The following is a 20,633-nucleotide window of genomic DNA, read 5'->3' as shown; positions in this document are numbered from 1 at the left end:
GTTGAAATGACTCGCTAGGGTTAACCAGATCTCCTGTGACGTGGTGCAAAGTCTGTTCCTCATGTTTTCAAATGCTTCTCGCTTCAACGGCTTCGTAAGGATGTCTGCTGCTTGTTCCTGAGTTCCACAGTGCTTTAGCTCAATGACTCCATTGTTGACCAACTCCCTTAAGAAATGAAAGCGCACATCAATGTGTTTACACTTGCCATGAAACACAGGATTCCTCGAAAGCTTTATTGCAGATGTGTTATCACACAGGATTGTTGTACTTGCTTCCACTTCATAATCCATCTCCTTAAGAATGCGCCTGAACCAAACAGCTTGACAGGCACAAGCAGAAGCTGCTACATACTCCGCCTCAGTGGTTGAAAGCGTCACAATTGGTTGCTTCTTAGACGACCATGCTACTGCTCCTCCATCCAACAAGAAAGCATACCCAGAGGTACTCTTTCGACCATCAACGTCTCCAGTGAAATCACTATCAGTGTAGACCAAGACTTCTCCAGGCCCTCCTCGCTTGTACCATATCCCAAAATCCATTGTCCCTTTCAGATATCTTAACACCCTCTTAGCAGCTTGGAGATGCAGCTCTGTCGGTTTTGCCATGAATCTACTCATCAAGCTAACAACAAACTGCAGATCAGGCCTTGTTGTGGTTATATACATGAGACTCCCAATGACTTGTTTATAGAGAGTCTCATCTATACGTTCTCCTCCTTCATCCAGATCCAGCTTGTTTCCAGGGACAATAGGGTTGCAGACAGCGTTGCAGTCTTCCATCTCGAAACGCCTTAGTATCTCCAGAGCATACTTGGACTGAGAGACGTGTATACCGTCTGATAACTGCATGACCTCTATCCCCAAGAAGAACCTCATCTTGCCTAAGTCAGTCATGTCGAACTCATTCTGCATTGACTTCTTGAACTCCTCCATCATTGAGTAGTCACTTCCTGTATAGATTAAATCATCAACATAGACGCTTACGATCAGAATGTTACCTTCCTTGTTCTTCTTTAGGAACAGAGTTTCTTCATTCTGAGATTTCTCAAAACCAGCCTTCATAAAGTACTCTTCTAACCTACTGAACCAAGCTCTTGGAGCTTGTTTCAGTCCATACAACGCCTTATGCAGCTTGTACACCATCTCCCCTTTTCCCTTTACTTCATACCCCTTTGGCTGTTCGATGTACACATCCTCTAACAACACTCCATGTAGAAAAGCTGACTTTACATCCAGCTGGTAGATGACCCAATCCTTTTGTGCAGCAGTGGCTATTATGGTCCTGATTGTATCCATCCGAGATACTGGTGCATATACCTCAGTGTAGTCGATCCCTTGCTTCTGAGAATAGCCCTTTGCCACCAGACGTGCCTTGTGTTTGTCTATCTCACCACTCTCGTTCAGCTTAGTCTTGTAAATCCACTTGACTCCAATGCACTTCCCTGCCTCTGCCACTGAGTTTGGTTCTTTCAGAGTTGTATGTTCTGTTAAGAGAGCATACTTTGGGTTGGGCTTGATTATCTCTGACTTAGACCGAGTCACCATGTTGTGTCTGACTGGTGCTTGTTCTGTCTCTTGACTACTTCTACCGCTACTTGCTTCCCTTACTGATGGTGTTTGTTCATTATGATTGTGAGAGCTCCTTGAAGTTTCAGGCGAAGCTGACGTTGTTGTACTTGAAGAAGGAGCTGCTTCACTTAACTGTCGTGGTGGTTGAATTCTCAGGCGACACTGCAGTGGTGAAGAGTTGCTGAAATCACTGAGGGTATTTGTTGTTCTGTCTGATTCTGAGGACCCGCTTGAGCTTGTTGAGCTTGTTACCTCTGTTATTATAGGAGGTAGACTTCTGAACCAAGCTGACATAAGGGTTGTGTGAGCAGGAGGCAGTAGATGTATGTACTCATTCGAGAAGGGAAAGCTTTGTTCATCAAATGTTACATGTCTGCTGATGTACACTCTCCCTGTAGTCGGAAGCAGACATCTGTAGCCTTTGAATTTGTCACTGTACCCCATAAACACACACTTGAGTGCCCTAGGGTCAAATTTGTTCTTTGCGTAGTCTCTCAAGGTTGGAAAACATGCGCATCCAAACACTTTCAGAAGAGAATACTGAGGAGCTCGCTTGTTTAGAGTCTGATATGGACTTATAGCTTCAGACAGAGCATTGTAAGGTAGTAGGTTGCTTAGGTAGTTGGCTGTGAAAAAAGCTTCCACCCAGTACTTTTGAGGTACGCAACTTTGGAAAATAAGAGACAATCCCACTTCAGTAATCTGTCTGTGTTTTCTCTCTGCAAGACCATTCTGTTGGGGAGTATGTGGGCAGGAGATGGGTTGCTTAATCCCATTTTGTTCCAAATGTTGCAGAAAGGAGGTACTAATGAACTCTCCTCCTCCATCACATTGATTAGATCCAATCTTAGTACAATATTGATTCTGAACAAGCGCTTGGAAGGCAACAAAGACAGACATAAAATCTGATTTCTTCTTTAAAGGAGACAGCCAACTAAATCTAGAGAAGTTGTCTATAAGGATTACATAGTATTGAAACCCTTGGATTGAAGCTACTGGTGATGGCCCCCATAAGTCGCAGTGAATCCGTTCCAGAGGCCTTGTAGAAACATAAGAAGATGCCTCAAAGGGTAGCCTTGTGCTCTTGCCAAGCTTGCACGCAGAACACTGAGACTTGGAGCTCTTATTTATCATAATGATCCTACTTGAAGATAGATGTTGAAGGATAAGAGGGTTGGGATGTACTAGCCGTTGGTGCCACACTTCATCACTAGCAGCAACACGTCTGATGGTAAAGAAAGCATGATCAGATAGACTCCTCAGCTTGTATAACCCGTTACTGCTTCTTCCCTGAAGAAGAACCTTCTTGGTTCCCTTGTCATACACACGAACGTTGTCACAATCAAAGTCGAACCCACATGGATAATCCTTAGTAAATTTGGATACAGACAGTAACGATTTGGCTATATTAGGACAAACGAGAACATCCTTCAAAGGTAGCTTACCCGAGGAAGATGCTATGTTAGCGGAGCCAGTGTGGGTTATTGGCAGGAACTCGCTGTTACCAACCATAACAGAGTCTGATCCGGTATAAGGGTGAGCTTGCTGCAGGTGCATCAGGGAGTTTGTGATGTGGGCTGAGGCTCCAGTATCTGGAAACCACTCATCCCCTGCTCCGTCTGAGATCTCTGAAATGCGAAGAGCTGATAGGGCGTTGTGCATTTCATCTAGCTGATATGAGTTATCAAATTTATGCCAACACTTCATAGCCACGTGAAACCAGGTTTTTCACAAATCTGGCAGACTGGTCTGGAGTCACCATCGGAGGACACTGAGTATCTGGATGATGAGGATGAGGAGATGTGTTGTGGGAAGCCACGTCCTCTGGTGGAGAATAAATCTCTTCCACTGCGACCCCTTCTACTGTTTCTGTTGAAGAATGGCCTTCCTCTGGTGGTGTGAAACGCCAGATGAGGAGTTACTCTCGTGTCCACATTGTAGCTTTGCAAGCGATCATCAAATGCTGTCAGGCGGTGAACAATATCTTCAAATGTTGGAGCTTGAGCAGTGTCCATAGCTCCCTCGATGCTCGTCTTTATAGGCTCGTAGTCTTTCCCGAGATCGAGTAGAGCAGCAAAGATCTTCATACGCTCAGGAACTGGACTACTAATTGAAGTGAGTTGGTCACAAATGGTTTTTATGTCACGGAGATAGTCACCCATAGTCTTGTTCTGCTTCGACGTTGTCTGAAGTTTGCGTTGGAGCTCAAAGAGGCGAGATGAGGAGGCTCTGTTGAAATGACTCGCTAGGGTTAACCAGATCTCCTGTGACGTGGTGCATGTTCTGTTTTGCTTTGTAATTCTGAGACTGAAAAACCTGTCCTATTCAATGAAAAGAATACAAGTTATAAAGACCTAAACAACTTGAAACAAACGTGAAACCACAAGACTCGGAAAACAGATTCCAACTAACCCCACTAGACTAGGACGTGACAAACAGGTGACTTAATTCAAACAAATACTTAATAAACCAAACTGGTCCTTCATTCTCGGACCAAACTTGCTCTAACAGTGCAGTGGAGCACAACACTTTGAATGTCTTCAGAAAAGGACCCGAGTAACCAAGACTGTATCACCTGGTCTGTTTGGAACCAAAGTGCAGAGTCTGGATTTGTTATGGGCGTGGTTGTGCCGTTGATGTTAGGTAGGGTGATGGTGGCGACCGGTTGAGGCATGGGCCCATTGACGAACCCCAAGAGACCCTGGCCGTTGAGGAAGGTTTCAAACTGGCGCTTCCATAGTATGTAATTCTTGTCTGTGAGTTTGACTGTGACCGAGTTGACGATATCCAGAGTTGGCGGCGTGTAAGGTTCCATCGCCATGGCTCTGATACCATAAACAGATTTGAGTAAAAGTGTAGATGAAGAAGGTGAAGCTTTGTTTTAGTGAAATTTCATTTCATTCTTTCTTGATCTTTAAGCGATTACAAGAAGAAGCTTTATACAAAGATTTGGGTGAAGCCTTAAACCCTAATGTTCTCAGACAGCTGTAGACAATTTTGGTCGTTCAACATATCAAGGACTGAGAACTTGTTGTACAAACTCAAGCCATTAACGCTTCTGCTTTTTGCGTTATCTTCTGTCCTCTTATTTTGTCTGCTTCTTCTCCTTTTGAATAGATCCGTTGCGCGGGCAAATTGATGGCGAGAGGGCTTTCCTCTCGTTTGGGCTTCATCTCTTCTTGGCCCACTTTGCCTTTACCTTTCTGATCTGTCCCCAAAACTGCATCGTTTCGGAGACTCTGATTAGTAAGCAGGAGTTTCGACTGCATCGTCTCTTTTATCAGACTGAATCAAAAAAAAGCAAACCGTACCTTTCCTGGCGTTGAATCTCATGGCCGGAATCAGATTAGCACCGGAAGAACCAGAGACAACTCCTCAGCAACAGGCCAGAGCAACAACAGATAGCTTGGCTTCCGACGACGATCGATCTATCGCGGCGGATTCGTGGTCGATCAAGAGCGAGTACGGAAGCACTCTCGACGACGATCAGCGCCACGCCGACGCTGCCGAGGCTCTCTCCTCCGCCAACTTTCGCGTCTCTTCAGATTACAGGTATACCTTTCCTCTGCTTCCTGCTGCTTTGGGAAATCGAGGGATAAGAATGAGAAATTAGGGTTTTTTTGGGAATCAATTGTACATTTTGTCGGAGATTATGAAGGAACAGTCGAATTGATTTTTCAGATCTTGACTAGTTAACCTGAATCTAATGAGTGTTGTTGTGCACAGTTCGGATAAGGAAGAGCCAGATGCAGATGGAGGACAGTCAATGCTTGGTCTCCAAAGCTATTGGGACGCTGCTTACGCTGATGAGCTCTCTAATTTCCGGGAGCATGGCCACACCGGCGAAGTTTGGTAAGGAAGGACCCATTTAGATCTCTGGTCATTAGCCTAGTGGAAGTTTGTTAACTTGTTTCGTTTCCTGTTGTTTAACCTTAGGTTTGGTGATGATGTCATGGAAATTGTTACCTCTTGGACGAAAGACTTGTGCGTTGAGATTTCTCAAAAGGAGATGTCTGTTTCTGACAATGGCGAGGTGAATGATCAGGCTGACAAGTATTTGTCTAGCTGGAATGTGCTTGACCTTGGTACTGGAAATGGCTTACTCCTTCATCAACTTGCTAAAGAGGGGTAAGCTTCTAAACGTTTTTTATGCCCTGGCCTTTAGAAGTTTAACTATATGTGTTGTTATTGTATATAATATTGTCTTTCAACCCTTTTCCATGTTATTTAAGAATCATGTAGGATTTATAAATCAACAAGCTATCGTCATGTCTTTGTCGGCTGCCTAGATCTTCTACTGACTTTCTTCGTTCACTCTAGCACAGAATTCATGTTTCAATGAGGTTATTAGCAAATAGTTTCAGCTTGAAGTTTATGAATTCAAAGTTAAACAAAGATGCTTACTGCTTAGAGGGTGGCCTTATGTCAATGACCTTTTGTGGATATGAGCCTCTGCAGCCGCACAAAACTTTGATGATTTTAGTTATGAAGCTGTTTCACATGGAAATCCACCATTGTATTTGTCTGTAATGATAAAGAGAATTTCCATTGAAGATAGTAGAGGAAAGACATTATAAACCTGTTAATTTATTTTCATTTGTTGGATGCTTAATTTCCCATATGCAGTGAAAAGCTGCATATGCATTCTTTAGACATATCACCTTCGAACTTGTTCCGTTAATGTTACGGAAGCCCCAAACTATCCTGAATGTGATACTGCAGTTAAGCTTTATCATTGTTAATTTTCACATGAACAGAACATTTCCACACTGGCGCATGCACACCTCCAGAATCTTATGTTTAAACTACACTTTTCCTGATATTAATAATCTCATCATCCTTGCAATTTTCTGGCTCAGGTTCTCTGATTTAACCGGGACTGATTATAGTGAAGGAGCGGTGGAACTCGCTCAACATCTCTCCCAACGTGATGGTTTTCCCAATATACGTTTCATGGTATGATTTTGTTTAGCTTCATTATCAAAAAGGTTTGCAGAACCCACAGGGATTCTTCCTTGATAGACGTATAATTAGCTCAATTACTGTGTATATTACTTCTTTTTGGTTAAAATGGTAACTGGCCTTTATCAAGGAATAAAATATGTTAGTTGGTTACACAACCATCTAGTATTACATAACACAAATACTTCTCGATGAACTAGTTGTGATTACTGAACATCAAGACACTTTAAAAGTATTTTGGAATAGTTCCAAGGGGCTACTTTGTTGTGGAACTAACGGTTTGATGTCGTAGGTTGATGATATCCTTAATACAAAATTGGAAAGGCAGTTCAAGCTGGTAATGGACAAAGGAACTTTAGATGCCATTGGTTTGCATCCTGATGGCCCTGTCAAAAGGTACCTCCTTATATTGATTTCCTTTATGGAAAACTACCGCACTTGCTATTGGTCCTCGGATTTAGGTGAATTAGATTAATTTTGGTCACCAATCACACTCCTATTTGTCTGTTTTCAGAGTCATGTATTGGGATTCAGTGTCCAAGCTGGTTGCTCCTGGTGGAATACTGGTAATAGCTTCTCGACTTGTGAAGCTGCTATAAATTCCCAACGAACTGTTATCCTAAAAAGCAAACTGTCATTGTATTATCTAAACTTTCTTTGTTTCTGTTTCTGTTCAAAAGGTTATCACGTCGTGTAACAACACAAAGGACGAACTCTTGGAAGAAGTGGAGAATTTCAACATGAGAAAATCAAATTTAACGGGAGATGTGTCTTCCGAAGCTGCAAGTGGAACTGATCATCCTCCGTTTGAGTATCTGAGCCACGTTAGGACATACCCGACTTTCATGTTTGGTGGGTCTGTTGGATCGCGTGTGGCAACTGTTGCTTTTCTTAGGAAGTGAGAACAGTTTGTTTTTTTTTCTGTTGGTGAGGGGAAGGGTGTGGTTTTCGGGTTGGCATAACATGGTGATATGCGCAGACTTCTTTTCTAGTCCTATTTCTTGGGTCAAGACTTGTTCATGTGCTTTTTGGGAGCACTTAATAACCTCAAAATTTCTTTTCAGAAACTGTTGGTAACGTATGGGTTTGGTCATTTATCACTGTGTGTTCCCTTTTCATAGAGTTCAAGTATGCGAAAGAGGTAACGATCTGGACAAACTAAACCGTATTGAATCGACCAATATGAGATCAGAAACTTTTTTTCTTTATGAAATAAGTCCACCAAACATTTTTATAAAACAAAGTAGCCAAGCCTCCAAATTGTAATGTGGCAACCTACATCTCCTGAGTCTTGAGTTTGATGTTTTAAGATTGGAACTTTTAAAGCGATAAGAGAGTAGCAGAATCGTTCACGTTACACATACGAAACTATAATCTAGTTCGTAGTTGATACGACAGCGTTTTGAAGAGCCTCCAGAAACAACCCCATCACTTGCTTCATCCTGTGCCTTTAGCACAACCAAACTCAAAACAAAACAAAAACACTTCAGAAACAAAACACACGATGGAGATGAGTTTGAATCTCGTATCGTCTTCATCCTCGAATCCTTTTTTCCTTTTCAATCCGATTCTCTCAGGTAAACAAGTGAATTTCCCAAGCCGACACCAGAGAATCCCGAAAAGAGAGCAACCCTTTTGCGTTAGGTCTTCGATGAACATGTCTGGACCTAGACCCAGACAAACCCTGTCTAGTAACTGGGATGTGTCTAAATTCTCCGTGGATTCCGTTGCTCAATCTCCTTCTCGGCTCCCCAGCTTCGAGGAACTCGACACCACAAACATGCTTCTCCGTCAAAGAATCGTCTTCCTCGGTTCTCAGGTTTATTTCCCAATCGTCTCCCTGCTCTGTATAGATAATCCAATTAGTCACATCTCCGTATGAAATTAAACCCAGATTTGCATTAATCTTGTGTACCCAGGGAACTTACCATATTCTTTAGCTCTTTGATTATGTAAAGATTTGTATTTTGTGCTTATTAGAATAATTACCTTACAGATTATTGTAATTTAAGATTTTTTTTTTTTGGCTGACAAATATTGTTGATGTGTTTTGAGCTCTTTGTGGCAACATGCTTAGTACAATGAATATTATCTTGATCAACTCGATACTTTGTTTGATGAGACTTAGAGAGATGAGAGTTAAGAAATAAAGCTCTGTTCTTGTTCTACGTCTTCTCAAGCTTCTTTCTTTTTTGAATTTGATTATTTCTCCAGGTTGATGATATGACAGCAGATTTGGTCATAAGTCAGCTCTTGTTACTAGATGCACAGGACTCTGAGAGAGACATAACTCTGTTTATCAATTCACCCGGTGGTTCTATCACTGCTGGTTTGTGTTCCCCTATTCTTAATACTGTACTAGATTGCAAAGTTTATTGAAAATGATTTGACCTCTTTTAATTTTATTTTTCAGGGATGGGAATATATGATGCAATGAAACAATGCAAGGCCGACGTATCCACTGTTTGCTTAGGACTAGCTGCATCAATGGGTGCGTTTCTCCTTGCTTCTGGTTCCAAAGGGAAACGCTACTGCATGCCTAACTCTAAAGTTATGATCCATCAGCCACTTGGTTCAGCCGGAGGCAAAGTAATCATCTTCTTTTCATGCTTCTCGATTTCATCTTTTTCTACTGAATGAATGTGTTAATAACACAACAAAACCTTGAATGTGTAGGCAACGGAAATGAGCATTCGCGTTAGAGAAATGATGTACCACAAGATTAAACTCAACAAAATCTTCTCTAGAATCACCGGGAAGCCCGAATCAGAGGTATGAATGCTAGAAAATTCCCATTTCTTTGATATGATAACCTAATGCTTATATCCTTGAACAGATTGAAGGTGACACAGACCGTGATTACTTCTTGAATCCATGGGAGGCGAAAGAGTACGGTTTGGTAGACGCTGTAATCGATGATGGCAAACCGGGTTTAGTCGCACCAATTGGAGATGGCACTCCTCCACCTAACACCAAAGTGTGGGATTTTTGGAAAGTTGAAGGAACCAAGAACGATAATAAGGATTTACCGACCGAGCAGTCGAGGGTACAGAATGGTTACGCCACTCCTGAATAGTGAATGTTGTTGCCCGCCTTTACTGTTTCCTTTAAATTCTTTATGTTTTAATGTGCTAGCTGCAACCATAACAAGATATTTCGTGTGTTTGTACCATTTCTCGGATAGATTTTTGGAGTTATTTGAAGACAAAAAAAAAATGATTAGTTGTTGTAGCACAGAAGGTGCAGCCAGCTACATTGATCAACTTCAGAGAAAGTTTGTTTGAGAGAAAATTATTTGTTTTCTGAAGAAAATAAAAACTGAACAGTTTCAAAAGAACAGTTTGGGTATTAGCAGAAACCATGTAAACCAAACTGATGACTGTAATTGGTTATCATAAAATGGAATTAGTTTAATAAAAAGAAATGTTAAGAGGAATGGAATATGAAGAAAATTGAAATACATTTCATTTGTTCATGATAAAATTTGTAGTGGAATGGTTTTCTTTGAATTATTAATTTTCGTGGAATTGATGGAATGAGCATTTTATTGCATTCATTATAGATGGTAAAAGAATTTATGGAATGTTTGACTCAAAACAATGTATGGAATGAATGGAATAGAACATTTTACATTATTTCATTCCAAAAATTGAAAATTCAATTACAACCAAAATATTTTAAAAACCGTAGAATTCAAATATGGTTATGATTGCAATAAACCAGTTATATCAATCAACCAGACATATTGATAAACCAATCGATTAACATATAATAATATAGCTATTTGTATACTACAAAATTTTGATTTGATTATTTATTGTTAAATTTACTATTAAAACAAAAAAAATTGGTTTTGTTAATTTTAAATAAAATATTTTATTGACACACCTATTTTATAGATTTTATTCATTTAGTACTATAAATGACAATAATCTATATTTGTTTGTTGATTGAAAAAAATGTATTTTTGTTTTGTAGAGAAAAATTTTAGTGATTTTTTTTAACTTTTTATGACATGTAAAACCCATTAAATTAAGTAATTTTTGGTTACGATTTTCGAATCTAACGATTAGTTATGACTTATATAGAAAATAAATAGTGTTGTATTTGGGTCATTTTAATAAGGGCATTAGCACAAATATTTGAGATTTGCGGAATGTACTTAAGATATCACTTGAAAACTCCATTTAAAGTGAGTTAAATAATTTAAATCCGCCATTAAATTAAGTAAACCTATGTGGTTTACAATCGTCTTAAGTAAATCCGCACACTCCGATTCAAAGATGAGTTTTTACTTCTTTTACCAATAATATAGCTTTTATATTTATAGTTCGATTAAAAATATTAGACCATCTCCCAACCCAACACTACAACTCTATATTAGTGTGATTTTGACACAAAAACTTTCTCTAATCTAACACTAAAAATAATATCATTTTCGTGCAATAATATAATTTCACATCAAATTTGGTATGATATTATTCAACACATTAAAACGTTATTCATTCCACTAAAATATTATTCACTTATTTTATTAATAAAATAAATAATTAAATATATGACAAATAAACATAAATATATATAATATTATAAAATACTTTTTAGCTTGAAACCTGGTGTTGTGAATCTTGTGATTGTAGAAGAATTTTTTTAATGCTGAAATTACGTGGTTTTGACAAAATAGTGTTAGAAATTGCAGATGTCCTTATAAATTAGAACATTTAAAAAAAGATCTTCAACATTTTTCCGACTAAAATTTCATTACTTATATCAAAATAACAAAATTAAAGTCATCAAGAATAATGGAGCGTAAATTATTACACTAACAGATAGATACATGACTCATATGCTAGAAAAAGGTATTAAAATCTTCTCCATGTTGACGAATCTTCAGCTTCTAAATGAGACCCAAACTAAGACAGAGATCATTGGAATGTGGACTCAACCAAAACTGGGAAGAAATCCCAATCACCAGTATAAAACCCTATCTGAGAGCGCCTATGGCTAATCATCTCAACAACAGCAGTAACTTTCGAGAATGCCTCCTCCCCCGAGAAACCCCGACCACCGTTCCCCGAAGAGGCCACGGTTCCCTCCTCCTCCTCCCGTCCCTGAAGAGGAGGAAGAAGAAGAAGAAGAAGACGACGACGAGTTCAGCGACATTAGTGCCGATGACGAGGAGGATTGCAGCGACGAAAGCGCCGATGACGAAGAAGATGACGTCGAAGTAGTCGCTGTCGTTACGGTAGCGGAGGCTCAATCGAGAAGATACGTTGGCAGCAGCAGCAGCACTAGCTCCCCCGTTAAGCTGAACAGCTCTGAGATTCTCGACTGTCCCACTTGCTTAGAGCCACTCAGGGGGCCCATCTATCAGGTTTACTCTTTAATTGTCTTTATCTTTAATTACATTTATCTTTAATTTAATTACCTTTGTCTTTAATTGTTTTATCTTTAATTACTTTGGTGTTTATTGGTTTGCAGTGTGTGAATGGGCATATAACTTGTTCTCCGTGCCTCCCCAGAGTCTATAAGCAATGCCCTGTCTGTAGGATACCCATCGGTAACATCAGATGCAGAGCCATGGAGATGGTCATTGAATCATCTGCTGTCCCCTGTCGTTACGCCATCTACGGGTGTAAAGAAACCACGTTGTATGGGGACCAAGCACATGAGAAGGTGTGTCCGTACATCCGTTGCCAGTGCCCCGTAACGAACTGCAGCTACACCGGCGGCTACAAGGAGGTCGAAGCCCACGCTCGTCTCCAGCACTCTTGGGACGTGGAACACCTCATCCCGTTCGTTTTCAACACCCCTCAGATATTTAGCATCAACCTGGCTAGGACCAGTAGGGCAGTTTTCCAGGAAGAGAAAGAGGGTGATATGATTGTGGTCCAGACTTTCAAAAGGACGAACGGCGGCGTTTGTGTGACCGTGAGCCATATCGCGCCTTTGTCTCTTGGAGTACGCAACCTCTCGTGCAGTCTTGCTAAGCTCAATGCGTATACCACACTGAGGCTTGGGGTGATGGTGAAGAAAATCCAGAAACTGAGAGAGCAGGAAGAGCCCAGAGAGGACTTCCTGTTTATTCCGGATTATATGTTGAGTGATAATCACTTGAAGATGCAGATTTGCGTTGGAAGTGAATTTAAGTATGTTCATATCTGAGGAAGATGTGATGATGATTGCTCATCTTGAAGATGCAGATTTGCTGGCATGTGATTTGCGCAACTCTTTTGACCTTAGTGTTTTATTGCTTATGATTGTAGTGTTAAGCAGTGCCGTTTTAATGTTATACATGGCCCTAAGCCAATTTTAAAATTATGTCTTTTATATAAAATTTATCTAATATAAACCAACTATAAAATTTATCTAATATAAAATTATGTCTCTATTATAAACCAATTAAAATGCAAAAATAATTTAAAACTTCATAAAAGTACTCTAAAAAGGAAGATGAATGAAATGGTATTTATTTATTTTTTTTAAACTTAAAATTTCATTAACAGTAGAATACAATCAACTGTTTATAAGAACTAGTAAATTTAAAACACTAAAAATATAGTTTTCTTACATTTTTTCCTATAAACCGTTCAAAAATTCCGTATTATCAAATATTTTAATCACGTTCATTGAAAAAACTGTGTAAAACTTCATGTGTGTTTTGATAATATTATTTTTTCAAAAAATTAAGTATTTCAATAGGATTTCTAACTTCTTATGGTATCAGAAAATCTTTAGTTCTATAAAAAAATCATCACCAATTATTAATAAATGTATACTTTTGTTTTAAAAATTATAAAATTTCAAACATGATTCTCTTAGGGCATTATAACTAAAATTGTCTAATAAATATTCTTCTAACTATAAAACTATCAATTTTATTTATCTTACACATTAATTAAAAAACAAACTAAAAATGTGTCGTTAAACTAGATGCCCTAATGGCCTAATCAATGGTTTGGGTGGCTGGCCCTCTGGATCAGCCTTGATGTTAATGACCATTTGTGATGTTGGTTTAGATGTACTGGGTTGGAGTTGGGGGTAACAGAGCAAAACAGTGTTCCATGCAGAAGCGCCAAACATTGTTGCGCCGAGAAGTAGGGATGTTAAATCACGAGTTTTAGCCTCTTTTAGACCTGGAATTTGTATACAAATGGGTTAAACTAGGGTTAGCCCAACTTTTAATGTGTTCTCTTCTGATATTCTGTTAATGTTTTTTTTTTTTTTTTGAACACAATTCTGTTAATGTTTTCTAAAATAAGAAAGTTATATAAATTTATGTTTAAGTTGATAATTTAATTTGCTTAGATAATATAACTTGCAAGTGAAAATCTGTTAACGTCAGAATCACACTTAACAGAAAATATGTTGCAAGGAAAGAACAGATTCATAACCAAACTTATAAAAACCTGAGTCAGAATCAGAATCATACTTACATCCTGTATTCAGTTAAGATAAAAGAAACTAGATGCAAGGATCGCACGCTAAATACTCCCTCCATTCTTTAATGATAGACTTTTTAGAAAAAAAGTTTGTTTTAGAAAGATGTATTTTTGTACTGTGTATATTACTTCTTTTTGGTTAAAATGGTAACTGGCCTTTATCAAGGAATAAAATATGTTAGTTGGTTACACAACCATCTAGTATTACATAACACAAATACTTCTCGATGAACTAGTTGTGATTACTGAACATCAAGACACTTTAAAAGTATTTTGGAATAGTTCCAAGGGGCTACTTTGTTGTGGAACTAACGGTTTGATGTCGTAGGTTGATGATATCCTTAATACAAAATTGGAAAGGCAGTTCAAGCTGGTAATGGACAAAGGAACTTTAGATGCCATTGGTTTGCATCCTGATGGCCCTGTCAAAAGGTACCTCCTTATATTGATTTCCTTTATGGAAAACTACCGCACTTGCTATTGGTCCTCGGATTTAGGTGAATTAGATTAATTTTGGTCACCAATCACACTCCTATTTGTCTGTTTTCAGAGTCATGTATTGGGATTCAGTGTCCAAGCTGGTTGCTCCTGGTGGAATACTGGTAATAGCTTCTCGACTTGTGAAGCTGCTATAAATTCCCAACGAACTGTTATCCTAAAAAGCAAACTGTCATTGTATTATCTAAACTTTCTTTGTTTCTGTTTCTGTTCAAAAGGTTATCACGTCGTGTAACAACACAAAGGACGAACTCTTGGAAGAAGTGGAGAATTTCAACATGAGAAAATCAAATTTAACGGGAGATGTGTCTTCCGAAGCTGCAAGTGGAACTGATCATCCTCCGTTTGAGTATCTGAGCCACGTTAGGACATACCCGACTTTCATGTTTGGTGGGTCTGTTGGATCGCGTGTGGCAACTGTTGCTTTTCTTAGGAAGTGAGAACAGTTTGTTTTTTTTTCTGTTGGTGAGGGGAAGGGTGTGGTTTTCGGGTTGGCATAACATGGTGATATGCGCAGACTTCTTTTCTAGTCCTATTTCTTGGGTCAAGACTTGTTCATGTGCTTTTTGGGAGCACTTAATAACCTCAAAATTTCTTTTCAGAAACTGTTGGTAACGTATGGGTTTGGTCATTTATCACTGTGTGTTCCCTTTTCATAGAGTTCAAGTATGCGAAAGAGGTAACGATCTGGACAAACTAAACCGTATTGAATCGACCAATATGAGATCAGAAACTTTTTTTCTTTATGAAATAAGTCCACCAAACATTTTTATAAAACAAAGTAGCCAAGCCTCCAAATTGTAATGTGGCAACCTACATCTCCTGAGTCTTGAGTTTGATGTTTTAAGATTGGAACTTTTAAAGCGATAAGAGAGTAGCAGAATCGTTCACGTTACACATACGAAACTATAATCTAGTTCGTAGTTGATACGACAGCGTTTTGAAGAGCCTCCAGAAACAACCCCATCACTTGCTTCATCCTGTGCCTTTAGCACAACCAAACTCAAAACAAAACAAAAACACTTCAGAAACAAAACACACGATGGAGATGAGTTTGAATCTCGTATCGTCTTCATCCTCGAATCCTTTTTTCCTTTTCAATCCGATTCTCTCAGGTAAACAAGTGAATTTCCCAAGCCGACACCAGAGAATCCCGAAAAGAGAGCAACCCTTTTGCGTTAGGTCTTCGATGAACATGTCTGGACCTAGACCCAGACAAACCCTGTCTAGTAACTGGGATGTGTCTAAATTCTCCGTGGATTCCGTTGCTCAATCTCCTTCTCGGCTCCCCAGCTTCGAGGAACTCGACACCACAAACATGCTTCTCCGTCAAAGAATCGTCTTCCTCGGTTCTCAGGTTTATTTCCCAATCGTCTCCCTGCTCTGTATAGATAATCCAATTAGTCACATCTCCGTATGAAATTAAACCCAGATTTGCATTAATCTTGTGTACCCAGGGAACTTACCATATTCTTTAGCTCTTTGATTATGTAAAGATTTGTATTTTGTGCTTATTAGAATAATTACCTTACAGATTATTGTAATTTAAGATTTTTTTTTTTTGGCTGACAAATATTGTTGATGTGTTTTGAGCTCTTTGTGGCAACATGCTTAGTACAATGAATATTATCTTGATCAACTCGATACTTTGTTTGATGAGACTTAGAGAGATGAGAGTTAAGAAATAAAGCTCTGTTCTTGTTCTACGTCTTCTCAAGCTTCTTTCTTTTTTGAATTTGATTATTTCTCCAGGTTGATGATATGACAGCAGATTTGGTCATAAGTCAGCTCTTGTTACTAGATGCACAGGACTCTGAGAGAGACATAACTCTGTTTATCAATTCACCCGGTGGTTCTATCACTGCTGGTTTGTGTTCCCCTATTCTTAATACTGTACTAGATTGCAAAGTTTATTGAAAATGATTTGACCTCTTTTAATTTTATTTTTCAGGGATGGGAATATATGATGCAATGAAACAATGCAAGGCCGACGTATCCACTGTTTGCTTAGGACTAGCTGCATCAATGGGTGCGTTTCTCCTTGCTTCTGGTTCCAAAGGGAAACGCTACTGCATGCCTAACTCTAAAGTTATGATCCATCAGCCACTTGGTTCAGCCGGAGGCAAAGTAATCATCTTCTTTTCATGCTTCTCGATTTCATCTTTTTCTACTGAATGAATGTGTTAATAACACAACAAAACCTTGAATGTGTAGGCAACGGAAATGAGCATTCGCGTTAGAGAAATGATGTACCACAAGATTAAACTCAACAAAATCTTCTCTAGAATCACCGGGAAGCCCGAATCAGAGGTATGAATGCTAGAAAATTCCCATTTCTTTGATATGATAACCTAATGCTTATATCCTTGAACAGATTGAAGGTGACACAGACCGTGATTACTTCTTGAATCCATGGGAGGCGAAAGAGTACGGTTTGGTAGACGCTGTAATCGATGATGGCAAACCGGGTTTAGTCGCACCAATTGGAGATGGCACTCCTCCACCTAACACCAAAGTGTGGGATTTTTGGAAAGTTGAAGGAACCAAGAACGATAATAAGGATTTACCGACCGAGCAGTCGAGGGTACAGAATGGTTACGCCACTCCTGAATAGTGAATGTTGTTGCCCGCCTTTACTGTTTCCTTTAAATTCTTTATGTTTTAATGTGCTAGCTGCAACCATAACAAGATATTTCGTGTGTTTGTACCATTTCTCGGATAGATTTTTGGAGTTATTTGAAGACAAAAAAAAAATGATTAGTTGTTGTAGCACAGAAGGTGCAGCCAGCTACATTGATCAACTTCAGAGAAAGTTTGTTTGAGAGAAAATTATTTGTTTTCTGAAGAAAATAAAAACTGAACAGTTTCAAAAGAACAGTTTGGGTATTAGCAGAAACCATGTAAACCAAACTGATGACTGTAATTGGTTATCATAAAATGGAATTAGTTTAATAAAAAGAAATGTTAAGAGGAATGGAATATGAAGAAAATTGAAATACATTTCATTTGTTCATGATAAAATTTGTAGTGGAATGGTTTTCTTTGAATTATTAATTTTCGTGGAATTGATGGAATGAGCATTTTATTGCATTCATTATAGATGGTAAAAGAATTTATGGAATGTTTGACTCAAAACAATGTATGGAATGAATGGAATAGAACATTTTACATTATTTCATTCCAAAAATTGAAAATTCAATTACAACCAAAATATTTTAAAAACCGTAGAATTCAAATATGGTTATGATTGCAATAAACCAGTTATATCAATCAACCAGACATATTGATAAACCAATCGATTAACATATAATAATATAGCTATTTGTATACTACAAAATTTTGATTTGATTATTTATTGTTAAATTTACTATTAAAACAAAAAAAATTGGTTTTGTTAATTTTAAATAAAATATTTTATTGACACACCTATTTTATAGATTTTATTCATTTAGTACTATAAATGACAATAATCTATATTTGTTTGTTGATTGAAAAAAATGTATTTTTGTTTTGTAGAGAAAAATTTTAGTGATTTTTTTTAACTTTTTATGACATGTAAAACCCATTAAATTAAGTAATTTTTGGTTACGATTTTCGAATCTAACGATTAGTTATGACTTATATAGAAAATAAATAGTGTTGTATTTGGGTCATTTTAATAAGGGCATTAGCACAAATATTTGAGATTTGCGGAATGTACTTAAGATATCACTTGAAAACTCCATTTAAAGTGAGTTAAATAATTTAAATCCGCCATTAAATTAAGTAAACCTATGTGGTTTACAATCGTCTTAAGTAAATCCGCACACTCCGATTCAAAGATGAGTTTTTACTTCTTTTACCAATAATATAGCTTTTATATTTATAGTTCGATTAAAAATATTAGACCATCTCCCAACCCAACACTACAACTCTATATTAGTGTGATTTTGACACAAAAACTTTCTCTAATCTAACACTAAAAATAATATCATTTTCGTGCAATAATATAATTTCACATCAAATTTGGTATGATATTATTCAACACATTAAAACGTTATTCATTCCACTAAAATATTATTCACTTATTTTATTAATAAAATAAATAATTAAATATATGACAAATAAACATAAATATATATAATATTATAAAATACTTTTTAGCTTGAAACCTGGTGTTGTGAATCTTGTGATTGTAGAAGAATTTTTTTAATGCTGAAATTACGTGGTTTTGACAAAATAGTGTTAGAAATTGCAGATGTCCTTATAAATTAGAACATTTAAAAAAAGATCTTCAACATTTTTCCGACTAAAATTTCATTACTTATATCAAAATAACAAAATTAAAGTCATCAAGAATAATGGAGCGTAAATTATTACACTAACAGATAGATACATGACTCATATGCTAGAAAAAGGTATTAAAATCTTCTCCATGTTGACGAATCTTCAGCTTCTAAATGAGACCCAAACTAAGACAGAGATCATTGGAATGTGGACTCAACCAAAACTGGGAAGAAATCCCAATCACCAGTATAAAACCCTATCTGAGAGCGCCTATGGCTAATCATCTCAACAACAGCAGTAACTTTCGAGAATGCCTCCTCCCCCGAGAAACCCCGACCACCGTTCCCCGAAGAGGCCACGGTTCCCTCCTCCTCCTCCCGTCCCTGAAGAGGAGGAAGAAGAAGAAGAAGAAGACGACGACGAGTTCAGCGACATTAGTGCCGATGACGAGGAGGATTGCAGCGACGAAAGCGCCGATGACGAAGAAGATGACGTCGAAGTAGTCGCTGTCGTTACGGTAGCGGAGGCTCAATCGAGAAGATACGTTGGCAGCAGCAGCAGCACTAGCTCCCCCGTTAAGCTGAACAGCTCTGAGATTCTCGACTGTCCCACTTGCTTAGAGCCACTCAGGGGGCCCATCTATCAGGTTTACTCTTTAATTGTCTTTATCTTTAATTACATTTATCTTTAATTTAATTACCTTTGTCTTTAATTGTTTTATCTTTAATTACTTTGGTGTTTATTGGTTTGCAGTGTGTGAATGGGCATATAACTTGTTCTCCGTGCCTCCCCAGAGTCTATAAGCAATGCCCTGTCTGTAGGATACCCATCGGTAACATCAGATGCAGAGCCATGGAGATGGTCATTGAATCATCTGCTGTCCCCTGTCGTTACGCCATCTACGGGTGTAAAGAAACCACGTTGTATGGGGACCAAGCACATGAGAAGGTGTGTCCGTACATCCGTTGCCAGTGCCCCGTAACGAACTGCAGCTACACCGGCGGCTACAAGGAGGTCGAAGCCCACGCTCGTCTCCAGCACTCTTGGGACGTGGAACACCTCATCCCGTTCGTTTTCAACACCCCTCAGATATTTAGCATCAACCTGGCTAGGACCAGTAGGGCAGTTTTCCAGGAAGAGAAAGAGGGTGATATGATTGTGGTCCAGACTTTCAAAAGGACGAACGGCGGCGTTTGTGTGACCGTGAGCCATATCGCGCCTTTGTCTCTTGGAGTACGCAACCTCTCGTGCAGTCTTGCTAAGCTCAATGCGTATACCACACTGAGGCTTGGGGTGATGGTGAAGAAAATCCAGAAACTGAGAGAGCAGGAAGAGCCCAGAGAGGACTTCCTGTTTATTCCGGATTATATGTTGAGTGATAATCACTTGAAGATGCAGATTTGCGTTGGAAGTGAATTTAAGTATGTTCATATCTGAGGAAGATGTGATGATGATTGCTCATCTTGAAGATGCAGATTTGCTGGCATGTGATTTGCGCAACTCTTTTGACCTTAGTGTTTTATTGCTTATGATTGTAGTGTTAAGCAGTGCCGTTTTAATGTTATACATGGCCCTAAGCCAATTTTAAAATTATGTCTTTTATATAAAATTTATCTAATATAAACCAACTATAAAATTTATCTAATATAAAATTATGTCTCTATTATAAACCAATTAAAATGCAAAAATAATTTAAAACTTCATAAAAGTACTCTAAAAAGGAAGATGAATGAAATGGTATTTATTTATTTTTTTTAAACTTAAAATTTCATTAACAGTAGAATACAATCAACTGTTTATAAGAACTAGTAAATTTAAAACACTAAAAATATAGTTTTCTTACATTTTTTCCTATAAACCGTTCAAAAATTCCGTATTATCAAATATTTTAATCAC

At 38.2% G+C, this 20,633-nt stretch overlaps 6 protein-coding genes across 6 annotated transcripts; all 6 read left to right on the top strand.

Annotated features, from left to right (window-relative positions):
• The first annotated feature begins 4,832 nt into the window (after positions 1 to 4,832).
• LOC106298361 (protein-lysine N-methyltransferase mettl10) lies at positions 4,833 to 7,628 on the top strand. Its single transcript, XM_013734470.1, has 7 exons — positions 4,833 to 5,121; positions 5,296 to 5,421; positions 5,506 to 5,697; positions 6,429 to 6,525; positions 6,824 to 6,927; positions 7,046 to 7,097; positions 7,212 to 7,628. The coding sequence occupies exons 1-7, from the start codon at positions 4,901 to 4,903 to the stop codon at positions 7,431 to 7,433; spliced, it is 1,014 nt and encodes a 337-aa protein (XP_013589924.1). The 5' UTR covers positions 4,833 to 4,900; the 3' UTR covers positions 7,434 to 7,628.
• A 375-nt stretch (positions 7,629 to 8,003) lies between these two features.
• LOC106296773 (ATP-dependent Clp protease proteolytic subunit 3, chloroplastic) lies at positions 8,004 to 9,762 on the top strand. The gene is made up of 5 exons (XM_013733004.1): positions 8,004 to 8,350; positions 8,746 to 8,860; positions 8,945 to 9,120; positions 9,208 to 9,303; positions 9,368 to 9,762. The coding sequence occupies exons 1-5, from the start codon at positions 8,036 to 8,038 to the stop codon at positions 9,605 to 9,607; spliced, it is 942 nt and encodes a 313-aa protein (XP_013588458.1). The 5' UTR covers positions 8,004 to 8,035; the 3' UTR covers positions 9,608 to 9,762.
• Positions 9,763 to 11,419: 1,657 nt separating this feature from the next.
• Positions 11,420 to 12,746, top strand: LOC106299409 (E3 ubiquitin-protein ligase SINA-like 5). Its single transcript, XM_013735500.1, has 2 exons — positions 11,420 to 11,905; positions 12,013 to 12,746. The coding sequence occupies exons 1-2, from the start codon at positions 11,570 to 11,572 to the stop codon at positions 12,694 to 12,696; spliced, it is 1,020 nt and encodes a 339-aa protein (XP_013590954.1). The 5' UTR covers positions 11,420 to 11,569; the 3' UTR covers positions 12,697 to 12,746.
• A 1,529-nt stretch (positions 12,747 to 14,275) lies between these two features.
• Positions 14,276 to 15,106, top strand: LOC106299140 (protein-lysine N-methyltransferase Mettl10-like). The gene is made up of 3 exons (XM_013735275.1): positions 14,276 to 14,405; positions 14,524 to 14,575; positions 14,690 to 15,106. Exons 1-3 carry the CDS (start codon positions 14,350 to 14,352, stop codon positions 14,909 to 14,911), a joined length of 330 nt encoding a protein of 109 aa, XP_013590729.1. The 5' UTR covers positions 14,276 to 14,349; the 3' UTR covers positions 14,912 to 15,106.
• Positions 15,107 to 15,481: 375 nt separating this feature from the next.
• LOC106296749 (ATP-dependent Clp protease proteolytic subunit 3, chloroplastic) lies at positions 15,482 to 17,240 on the top strand. The gene is made up of 5 exons (XM_013732972.1): positions 15,482 to 15,828; positions 16,224 to 16,338; positions 16,423 to 16,598; positions 16,686 to 16,781; positions 16,846 to 17,240. Exons 1-5 carry the CDS (start codon positions 15,514 to 15,516, stop codon positions 17,083 to 17,085), a joined length of 942 nt encoding a protein of 313 aa, XP_013588426.1. The 5' UTR covers positions 15,482 to 15,513; the 3' UTR covers positions 17,086 to 17,240.
• Positions 17,241 to 18,897: 1,657 nt separating this feature from the next.
• On the top strand, positions 18,898 to 20,224 carry LOC106299413 (E3 ubiquitin-protein ligase SINA-like 5). The gene is made up of 2 exons (XM_013735507.1): positions 18,898 to 19,383; positions 19,491 to 20,224. Exons 1-2 carry the CDS (start codon positions 19,048 to 19,050, stop codon positions 20,172 to 20,174), a joined length of 1,020 nt encoding a protein of 339 aa, XP_013590961.1. The 5' UTR covers positions 18,898 to 19,047; the 3' UTR covers positions 20,175 to 20,224.
• The last annotated feature ends 409 nt before the right edge of the window (positions 20,225 to 20,633 follow it).

The sequence above is a fragment of the Brassica oleracea genome, chromosome C6 (assembly GCF_000695525.1).
Source record: "Brassica oleracea var. oleracea cultivar TO1000 chromosome C6, BOL, whole genome shotgun sequence".
In the NCBI taxonomy this organism is placed as follows: Eukaryota; Viridiplantae; Streptophyta; class Magnoliopsida; order Brassicales; family Brassicaceae; genus Brassica; species Brassica oleracea.
This window is presented reverse-complemented; position numbering and strand designations above follow the sequence as displayed.